The sequence below is a fragment of the Belonocnema kinseyi genome, chromosome 10 (assembly GCF_010883055.1).
Source record: "Belonocnema kinseyi isolate 2016_QV_RU_SX_M_011 chromosome 10, B_treatae_v1, whole genome shotgun sequence".
In the NCBI taxonomy this organism is placed as follows: Eukaryota; Metazoa; Arthropoda; class Insecta; order Hymenoptera; family Cynipidae; genus Belonocnema; species Belonocnema kinseyi.
This window is the reverse complement of record NC_046666.1, coordinates 82191296-82202775: the sequence shown is the minus strand read 5'-3', so window position 1 is coordinate 82202775 and position 11480 is coordinate 82191296. Positions and strand designations below refer to the sequence as shown.

The following is an 11480-nucleotide window of genomic DNA, read 5'->3' as shown; positions in this document are numbered from 1 at the left end:
AAAAACATAGTGGCTGTCTTAAATTCTCCTAAGCCCAATTGAAGCGCATCTACTCTCAGTGGTATGATAAAATAATAATAAAAATTAGTATAAAAAATATCATGAATATACCACGGAGTGTAGATGCGCTTGAAGTCGCCTTTAGCAGACTTCAGTGACAGCCAATGTGTTTTTTTTTTTAACGCTGAAAAATAAACCTATTGCAATTACAGCATTATCTTTTAACGTAAATTTTTACGTACAATTATAATTGCAACAATTTACATATTTATTTGTTTCCTTTGATTATTTATAATGCGAGATTACTTTGAGGTAACTTCGTGGTAATGCTTGCGTTCGTTTGGTCCGCCAGGGCTTAAACAAAAAGTTTAAAAGGAGAGCTCAAAAGACCAAACAAACTTATCTTCTTCAAAAAAGTATATTTATAATTAATAATTACTACACATACTCTCACAACACACCTTTACACAAAAACATTAACGAAAATTCATATCTTTCTCTAAATACATATACTTTCCAGTCACATCGAGTCACATTCATTCACATGTGCCGACACAAAAATATAATGTTCCAAATATTCAAGAAAAAACGTATGTCTACAAAATAAACGGTTTAATCTGCAACAGATTTTACAAAACTCATTATCTTTTAAACATTTTCATATAATAAAAATATTTGCACTTTGCATTCTTTATTTTGCCTGCTACATTTTCATACAAAAATTATATACTCTCCTAAAATAAGATAAACAATAAAAAAGATGCAGAATCGCTTTGACCTTAATCTTAAATTATCGAGCCTGGAAGCAAAGACTCACTAACTTATTTACAAAATGGCCTAATTTTGTATTATCTTTTTCAATCAACCTCAAAAAAGGTCCTTTCCAGCGGCCCTTCTTTTCTGTTGTTGACTCAGATAAACCGAAATTGGCTGACGAATATTTCTAGCAAGCATTCTCTGTTTAAACCACTTTAAAGCCAAAGAACTTTGTGCTTTTATTTTTTTTTCTTTTTTTTTGAGACTCATAACCTCAAAATCAGTTGTGCTTCCACAATCACTTGCAGAAATAAGACTTTTACTTTTTGATGCAACACTGTAACGTCGATCATGCATTCCAAGAGAAGGTGTCGTGAAATCATTTTGTTTCGAGACCTTTTGTCTCTTTTTCGGTCTTGGAACATCTTCAAGATCTTCGATCAGTTCATCCGGCAAGCGTTTAATATTTCCGGAACTAATCACAACCTTTGATTCTTCAACGCGTCCCTTTTTCTTATTTTTCTTTAATGCCTTGCCTGCTTTTATGCCCTCAGATTCCTTTTTGCTGACATGCAAAGTCTCGTTTCTTGCATCGGCAAAACTTAAAGTTTCGAGTTCATCCTCAGAATCGGAAGACGCTTCGTAACGAGTGGAACAAGCCACTGGGAACTTGTCTCCAGGTTTTCTTTTCTTCAGCTTCTGATCTTCTTCATCTAGATTCTTATTTCTTTTCTGCTTCTCGGATTTGGAAACTTTAGTTGCTTCTGCTTTTGATCCCTCTTTTTCTTTCTTCTTTTTAAGTTTCTTCGAGATTTTCCTGTTCTCTTCATTTACATCGATAAGAGAAACGTTTGCTACAGGACTTTTTGCCAATTTAGCTTCGGAATTTTTTAGAATTTTGTCGGTCGAGTTCTCGGATTCCGATTCTGAACAAAGATTTACTTTGAATTTTTGTTCTTTCTCGGGAGATTTTTTCTCTGCCTCAATTTGCATTTCACGTTCCTGAATATCTGTTTCCATATCTGGATTTTTTCTTTCCTGGCCTTGGATTTCTGTTTCCGGTTCTTTAAATTGATTTTCCTGGCCTGCATTCACAACTTTGGTGGAACAGTTTGGACTTCGTCGGATTTCTTTGACTTTGGAAGGTGACTGCTCTTTTCCCGGTTCTTCGGGTTGTTTCTCCTTGTTGTCGTCATCTTCTTCTTCGGTAGCGGAATTTAAATTGTCGGTATTGGTTTCTGGCATAGTTACTTTAGGAGATTTTCCTAAATTGTGTTCAAAAACAGAGTCGTCACTGTCTTCTTCATCTTCAGCGTCCTGTTCGTCCTCTTCGCTTTCATCTTCTTCTTCACTCTCATCAACGACGAAATCTGCCAGATCTGAACCTTCATCTTCGGAATCCGAATTTTCGGTTTCTGAGGCTTGACAATTATCCGCAGGTACGTCATCATCAGAATAGTGGGTAATAGTTTCACCATCGAGATTATATTCTTTGGCGATGTCGGAGTCTATACTTTTCGAACCGTCATCGGCAGAGTCTCCCCCGTCATCCTTCAAATTGACATCCATTTTATTAAGTACTACTCGAGGGTTTGACCACTTGACTTTGTGTATGTCAGATTTCAAGATTTCAAAGATCTCAACAGATTTTACAAAAATTTCAGAAAGTTTTCGTAAAAGATTTCGAAAAAATTCACAAGGATTGTTAGGCTCATTTCATTTTTTCTAAGCTATAAGACATACAAAAATTAAACAAAACAGTATTGTAAAGAAAATCGATAGAACTATATTGAAAACGTTGAACTCTATGGAGATATTTTAGATACTGGTATACTTCATATATCAGGATTTCTACAGAAATTCGATTTCAAAATTGCTGGCCTTTTGCATTTACAGAAACAGAGAATTTTCATTAACGAATGATGATCACGCATTTATTAATTCATATCAAATTAATCTATTTAATGCCCATATCTTAATTAAGTTCAAATGAAAAGATTCCATGTCTTTAAAACACTTTTTTTCAAATTTAAGTTTCTTTAACTTAAAGATTTTCAATTTGGAATACTTTTCAAGTTCTAGATTTTTTTGTAAATTAAAATGCTTACAAACTCGAATTTTTTTATTTATTTAAGGGCATGTGATACTTACAGTTTCCCCGGCTTTTTTCCACGAAAATGAAAATTTTTAAAAACTGAATTCGGAGATGCTATAAAATATCATAACGGACGTCCCCTGACTCTTTTTTGAGGGATATAATAACAAAAAAAAATTTATTGTGCTAAATACAAATTTTGTGCATATGCATTATTTTGAGGTTACGTCGTTTTTCATCTCTGCCTTTCCGATAATCTGGAAATTATTTATGAAATAAACTTTTTTGACTGCCTGCAAACAAGGTTAGATCCGGGAGATTAGTTAAAATGTTTATTTGTAAGTCCAAAGTTTTCGGCCAAAAATATTGTGTAGTTTGGAAGCAACGCTCAGGTGAATTGTAACAGACATAACCTCGAAATATACACGCACGTTGTTAGCAATATCAAAATTTTTTTGATAAAAAAAACACAAAAAAAGTGTGTGGGGACGTTCGTTAGCATGTTCGCTATAATTTCCCACATTTTGAAGGCAAAATATTTCTTATCCTAGGAAAAAAGCCGGGGGAATCTGACACTGGACAAATCGATACTATTTCCTAAGCGCTATGCAAATTAATCACATTTTGCTAAATTAAAACTTTTTTGAATTAACCCACAAAAAAGTGTGTGGGAACGTCCGTTAGCATGTTCGCTATCATTTCCGAAATTTTGAAGACAAAATATTTATTATTCTAGAAAAAAAGCCGGGGGAACCTAAAACTGGTAAATTCGACAATTTTTTAAGTATCACATGCCCTTAAGACCATCTGGGCATAACCCCAAAGACTGTTGCCTGGTCCTAAATTTATATAATTATAAAAATAACAAAAGCCGACATTGTTACAAAAAGAACTTTTTTTATAATTGTAAAAATTTAGGATCAGACACACGTTTCTTAGCGTTGCTTATTTAATTTCCCAAATTTTTAACCCGATATCGCGTTTCGTGAGAACGTAAGTTGGGTTTGAAAAAAATGTAAAGAAACAATTTGAGGTTACACTCACATGGCCTTAATTGTTTAATGACAGAAGTGAAGGTAAGTGGTAAATATAATGGCAAAGGCCTATATCTGACAGGCCTATCATTAATTAACCAGTCTAATGTAACACATTTAAAAATTTAATTATTTAATTTTAACTTCGATAATATATAAGACACGAATCTTTTCTGTATGCATTATTATTATCATTAATTGGTAATGATTTCCATTTTGACGTATTTTCAAAACCAAAAACTCAAACTTAAAATTTGTTTTTATTGAAACAAGAAATTATTTTTAATTTGTGATTTACCATTTTGATAGGAAGTATTTAAAATTAAGTATTTATTTAGAAAGTATTTATAAGTATTTATTTAGAAATAAATCCTTCAAAATTGTACAATTCCAAATTAGAATTAGTTCAAAATCGAAGCTTTAAAAATTAGACCATCTTCAAAATGCATGTAATTTCAAATTTTAATCTTTCTGAAACTTAAAATTCCATTAAATATAACGGGAGTAGTTTTAGGATGTGACGATCAATATAAACCCCTAAAAAAGGCGTGCAGGTGAGAAATAACTATACTATTCTATTCACGAAAATGCATTATTTTAAATAATTGAAAGCTTTCAAATTGAACAATTTTAAAATTTAGGAAAATTAAAATTCAAGAGATTCAAAACCAAACATTAAAAACCGATCAACTATTTCGATTTGAAAACGTATTTAAAACAAATTGCTGATTTTCAAACTCCATCAACTTAAAATAATTAATTTTTTAACCATATTCAATTGAAAAACAGTTCAACAATTAGGGTAATCATATGGAAACTCTTAAAATATGAAACCAAATATATATGAGTGTTGCTCTATAAAATCGTTCAATTTTGACTGCATCCAAGCTTTTATATAAAAATTATGAGTTAAATTAATTAATTAAATTATGAACTTTTAAATTACTCAATAAAATTGAACGCAATCAATCAAATTTGTGTCATTGGAAGCGCTTTGTACTTTAAACTATTATAAAGGAACATTTCAAACTTAAAATTACTTAACTGTTAAGGCTTACAATAAGAATTTAAAAAAATCGATTTCTAATAGTAAAAAATGGTTAGCTCTTTGTTAACTGAATATACGGAAATTTGTTTGAAAACGATTAATATTTTCTACCTCCTAGAACGTGCTGAAAATAGAAAAAATTTAATTTAATCGTAAAACATATAAAAAAATGAATTCTTGAAGTCAACCATTTTTCATGTATGTAGAATTATATTCCTGAACAATTTATGCACAGAAAATCACTTCAAAAATAAATGATAAAAAGTAAATAATCAATTTAATAATTATTAACAATTACAATTTTTGAGCAATATCCACGTTGTTTCTGAAATGAGGAAATAATTGAAATATGGCCCTTAGGTAACCGTCTCTTTTTCAGAAATACAATACAAATTTTTGGAGGAAATTTTATGCGCGGCATTTAAAAAAGATAATAATTCAAATGGAAAAAAGTTGATTAATTTTGTATTTTTTATATATTTTTAATGGGAAATAGGTACTTTCATCAACTCTTTAGGTATGTAATTCAACACATATACAAAAAATAAAGACTGTAAGAATTCATTAATTGATTTCAAAAAAAGATTTTACAGTATATTCAGCTTATCAAGAACTAACAAATTTTTGCTATTAAAAATTAATCGCACGAAATTCACTTTTTTCAGCCCACTCTATTGTACAATTTGTAATAGAGATGTTTAAATCTTGAATGATAAACAAAATATTACACATTGATCAATTTCATGCGTTATGAATTCATTATTATCGAATTTACATATGAAGCTTTCAGCAGAAAATATGTAATTTATGGTCTCAATAATGAATTTTCTTGAACTATTATTGCGCCAAAGCAAAATGGCAGGCATAAAAATAAATAATAAATTAATTTAAAGCATTCTGTATAAATTCTTGTAAATTAGTCGTTGCGGCGACTTTCTGGCGAAGTGAGCCCGAATTCTGTCTTCTTCATATACTTTGCTATACATTTCAAAAACTTTAATTATATTGAAATGCTTTTTAAAAAGAAAAAATACGTTAATCGTAATACAAATATTTCTACACAGGAATCATTTGTATGATCAAATTTAAAATGTTGAGAATTCAAATTAATTGCCTTTAATTAAAATTAGAACAAAATCTCACCTCACTCTCGCTGCTAGTTTGGCTGAACATAAAAGCAGGAATCTTCGAGCTAACATCCAAAAATTCCTTATCTTCGATTTTCTTCCCGATCCCCTTCTTTCCACTTCCCTCTGGATCCTTCAATTTATTCAATCTCGCCTTCATCGGCGATAAAGACGGTGTCGTGCCAATGCTCTTACTTTTCCGAGCCCTTATAACTGTTGGAATTGACTCATCATCCATTGATTCCTCATCCGATGATTTGCTTTCTCCATTTTCTCCATCCCCATTTAATTTCTTCTCAGTTTGTGATTTGTTCAATTTCTTCGGCGTCTTTTCCGACATTTGCCCTTCTTCGGAATTAGCTTTCAATCTCTGAACAAGTGAATTAGAATCATTATTTCCTTCTTTCCCAGAGGACTTTCTCAAGCTTGATTCTTCCTGTTCTTCAAATTCGTTTCCGTATTCCAAAGAACTAGACATCGATCCGTTATTATCGAAAGATTTCCTAATCGACATTTCCTTCTCTTCCATTAATGACTCAACCCCAACGGATTTTGATTTCGATCTCCTTTTCCGATTTTTATCAAGACCTTCTTCATAACTTTTCAGCAATTCATCCTCATCGTCAGAATTGATAATCTCTTCCTCAGAATTAAAAATTTCTCCCTCTTCCAAAGACTTCGACAGCAAACTTTGATCCTTCTTTGGTGTTTTCTTCTGTCCTGCAGCTTCCACCTCGTTCACCTCCGCCGACAATCTCTTCTTCTTTCGAAGACTACTTGGAGTTTTCTTCTCTTTTTCTTTCGATTCAGTTTTTCTTGCAAATTCAAGAGAGTTCGACCTCCTTTTACTCAAGGATCTACGATCTCTCGGCTTTTCTACACCTGCCTCAATATTTACTTCAGTCAAGGTCGTATCCTTATCCATATCTTTTTCCGCAAAAGATTCTTTCTCACTGTCAAGCATCGAAATCTCGTAACTTTCATCTAATTCTGAACTGTCTCTCTTCCTTTTCCTATTTTTCTTTTCGCTGCTTTTGTGCGAATTCGAAATTTCATCTCTATCGGGAGTCACTACAAGCTGGAAAGAAGTCGGTCCACTTGAAAGCGAATAGGAATCTCTTATCTCAGAAGAATATGACTTCCTTTTATCGGAATTAAGAGACTTTCTGTTTAGAGAAGTTGCGGACTTTCTGTCAGGTATACTTTCTGACGAAAGATCATCAACCAAAGATTTTAATTCACAGTTATCAGACTCTGAATCCATTTCCTTGGATTTTCTACTCTTCTTCTCCTTTTGATCGCTATAATCAACAGAATCTAACTGTTTATTTCCGAGACTGGATCGCTGTTTAGAGATTGAGAGCTTCTCACTTCCGATGTCTATCATACTTTTTCGAGGTTTGAAATAACGGCACATTTTCTCCGAAACGTCAATCGTTTCTATATCACTTTCATGTTTAGAATCATCCATTTTTTGATCTGAAACGTCTACTTCCATAGGTTCCGGGAAAAAGTCTTCATCTTTAGTTTCGTCAATCAAATCAATGCCTTCATCGACTGCAAATTCATTGAAAAGTTGGTTAGATGGGTTATCATCTTTCTTCGGAGTCTTCTCTTTATAAGGAGTCTTCTCTTTATAAGGAGTCTTCTCTTTTTTACTAGGATTCTCTTTGACATTGGAAATTCCCTCTGAACTTCTAAAATTATTCAACTCATTACTTTCGTTTTCTTCTCCAAAACTTTTGTTCTCCAAGGATTTCCTTCCTCCACTTTTCCTCGGCGTCTTCTCTTTCAAAACTTCTTTTCTCTTTTCTTCTTCTAAATTCTCGTATTCTTCTAAATCCTCGTCTTCTTCTAAATTCTCGTCTTCTTCTCCGGAACTTTTCTTTCCCAAACTGGATTTTCTGCCGCTGGTTCTCCTCGGAGTCTTCTCTTTCAAAACTTCTTTATTATTATCTTCATCTAAATTCTCGTCCTCTTCTCCGGAACTTTTGTTTCCCAAACTGGATTTTCTCCCCTCACTCTTCCTTGGAGTCTTCTCTTTCAAAACTTCTTTAATACCTTCTTCCAAAACCTGGTCTTTTTCTCCGGAACTTACATTTTCCGAATTGGATTTTCTCCCGCCACTCTTCCGTGGTTTCAAAACTTCTTTACTCTTTTCTTCCTCCAAACTCTCCACTTCTTCTTCGGAACTTTTCTTTCCCAGACTGGATTTACTGCCGCAGTTTTTTTTCGGAGACTTCTCTTTTAAAACTTCTTTATTCTTTTCTTCTTGCAAATTCTCGTCTTCTTCTCCCGAACTTTTCTTTCCCAAACTGGATTTACTGCCGCAGTTTTTTTTCGGCGTCTTCTCTTTCAAAACTTCTTTTCTATTTTCTTCTTCTAAATTATCGTCTTCTTCTCCGGAACTTTTTTTTCCCAAACTGGATTTTCTGCCGCTGCTTTTCCTCGGAATCTTCTCTTTCAAAACTTCTTTAATCTTTTCTTCCAAACTCTCGTCTTCTTCTACGGAACTTTTTTTTCCCAAACTGGATTTCTTCCCGCTGCTTTTCCTCGGAGTCTTCTCTTTCAAAAATTCTTTACTTTTTTCTTCTTCCAAACTCTCGTTTTCTTCTCCAGAACTTTTCTTTCCCAAACTGGATTTCCTTTCCGCACTCTTTCTTGGAGTCTCTTTCTCTTTCCAAACTTCTTTAATCCTTTCTTCCAAACTCTCCTCTTCTTCTTCGGAACTTTTCTTTCCCAAACTGGATTTCTTCCCGCTGCTTTTTCTCGGAGTCTTCTCTTTCAAAACTTCTTTTCCCTTTTCTTCTTCTAAATTCTCGTCTTCTTCTCCAAAACATTTCTTTCCCAAACTGGATTTTCTGCCGCTGCTTTTCCTCAGATACTTATCTTTCAAAACTTCTTTACTCTTTTCTTCTTGCAAGCTCTCGTCTTCTTCTTCGGAACTTTTCTTTCCTAAACTGGATTTCTTCCCGCTGCTTTTTCTAGAAGTCTTCTCTTTCAAAACTTCTTTTCCCTTTTCTTCTTCTAAATTCTCGTCTTCTTCTCCGGAACTTTTCTTTCCCAAACTGGAGTTTCTCCCCTCACTCTTCCTTGGAGTCTTCTCTTTCAAAACTTCTTTAATCCTTTCTTCCAAACACTCGTCTTCTTCTACGGAACTTTTTTTTCCCAAACTCAATTTCTTCCCGCTGCTTTTTCTTGGAGTCTTATTTTTCAAAACTTCTTTCGTCTTTTCTTCTTCCAAGTTCTCATCTGCTTCTCGGGAACTTTCCTTTTCTAAAGTGGATTTTCTCCCGCCACTTTTCCTTGGAGACTTCTCTTTCAAAACTTCTGTCAAACTTTCGTCTTCTTCTTCGGAACTTTTCTTTCCCAAACTGATTTTTTTCCCACTGCTTTTCCTCGGACTCTTTTCTTCATAAACTTCCACATTCTCCTCTCCCCCGAGATTTTTCTTACCTAAACTAGATTTCTTCATCGGAGTTTTTTCTTTAAAAACTTCTTCTTCGACTTCCATTTTATTATCTGAATCTTCATCTCCGACATCGTTATTTTCAAGATTTGAGGTCTGAAAATCTTGTTTGCTGGAACGTCGTTCCTTTTTCGTTTCAAGTTCCGGTACCTCGTTACTTTTGGATTCGTTTAAACTCTCATTGTTGCTGAAGTTGAGTTGGCTGGCCAACAATCGACTCCTGAGTCTTTTTTCGATGCCCGTGTACTTCTCCTTTTTCTTTACAACGGATTTGACGCCGGTTATTTCGTCGATTATCATGATGGAATCTTCGGCAGGGTCGATTATCGATTCTTCGATTTCATCTTCTTTGGATGAGGAGACTTCTTGAGTCTGATCATCGTCTGTTTTCTCGAAACTCTCGTGAGAGGAATTTTGATTATCTGGCTGTTTCTCCGAAGTTTCTAATAATGAAGGAATAGAAAAGAAATAACAGAAATTCGATATTGGAATATTAAACATTTTTAATTTTAATAAAAAATAGAATGCCCAGATTGATATTGGAATACTAAACATTTTTAATTTTAATAAAAAATAGAATGCCCAGCTAATAGAAGTCCCTAATTCAAGATAGCCACTCAAGAATCAGAACAAATTTACATTTATTTCCTGGTATTTATTTATTTCTCCCAGTATTCAAATTTTCGAACTTAAAACTTCAAAACTAAAGAACTGATAATTTGAGGTACATATATGAAAAAAAGGCACAGTGAACTTGAATCAAGTTTTAGAGAAAGTTGAATACTACTGGGATGTTTTTCACGTTTTCATCATTTATGATGGAAAGTAATACAGTATTGTAACTTTGGATCTATCAAGTAGTCGTCAATTTTCCTGAATCAGAAAAAACGGTTTCTAGAAGCATGACTCTCGGCCGGTCTGCCTGCAATAACTTTCGACGGAATTTTCTAATAAAATATTCCTTTAGTACCAGTGGTGTAGTCCTAAAAAAGTGGCCTGGCGGTACGTTCATAGAAACTTTTGAACATACACACATACACACACAATTAGGTGTGCAGGATTTCACCGGGAGCGGGTGCTAATCTGAAAAACTACACCCGATCTTTTCAGCCATTACCAGGTCTCACGCTCGTGGGATAGGTTGTCACAGTCTGTGACGGAATCAATACAACGATCCGGCAAAAGTCTGTGCACCCTGAGGATACGGAGCGACCCAAGGACGACCGCCTTCTGCATTTTCCCGAAAGTGTTTTAGCATATTGTTGACACGCAGGGATGCTTTTCAGGCTATTAATCAGTGAAAGTGTGGTACCTCCAAGAGCGCCGATTATAAGGACGATCAGTTTAACAGAATATTCAGGGTACAATCGTCGCAACTCCCTTATAAGGTCTATACCTCTCTTTCTTTTCATTCGACTTAGCTATGATGTTTTTTTCAGCGGGTGCCAAAAATTCGATAACAAACATGGCTCGCTTCTTGAAGTCAAAGAGAGCGATGTCAGGCCTCCAGTGTGCAACAGAAACAATTGTCAAGAATATAAAGTTCCACCGTATTATATATCATTATATATTCTAGGATATATATAGTTCAGTTCGGTTTTGATTCCTCTAGAATCACACCGAAGGGCCTATGACAAAGCCACCGAACGCGTCCTCGGGTTGCGGATAGAGGGTCCCTGTACCAAGGGTTTCTGCTGAATATGGTTACCAAAATAAATAGGCAATTGCGGACAATTGTCCAGGGGTGGTCCAGAAAGAATTAACCCCCAAGCGGAGGTGTGAAAACCGTGCCGAAAGCTGAATGGCACCTGGGTGAGGTGTCTAGAACGGTGACTCTGGGATACCAGGGGACCTCTCAGAGTAAGCAGCCTTATCCTTGCATGCGGGGCTCTACAAGGATGGACGAACCCCTTTCCCTAGCTTCTCGTGGGAACAACAATGACAACACCAA

General features: G+C 34.5%; 1 protein-coding gene across 1 annotated transcript in view; it reads right to left on the bottom strand.

Annotated features, from left to right (window-relative positions):
* Positions 1 to 403: 403 nt before the first annotated feature.
* LOC117182291 (myb-like protein X) overlaps positions 404 to 11480 on the bottom strand; it is a 19877-nt gene continuing 8800 nt past the window's right edge. The window contains exons 4-5 of the mRNA XM_033375421.1: positions 6077 to 9972; positions 404 to 2307 (exon numbers count right to left, since the gene is read on the bottom strand). Of these exons, the coding sequence (XP_033231312.1) occupies positions 868 to 2307; positions 6077 to 9972 (5336 nt within the window). The 3' untranslated portion in view covers positions 404 to 867. The remainder of the gene's footprint in view (positions 2308 to 6076; positions 9973 to 11480) is intronic.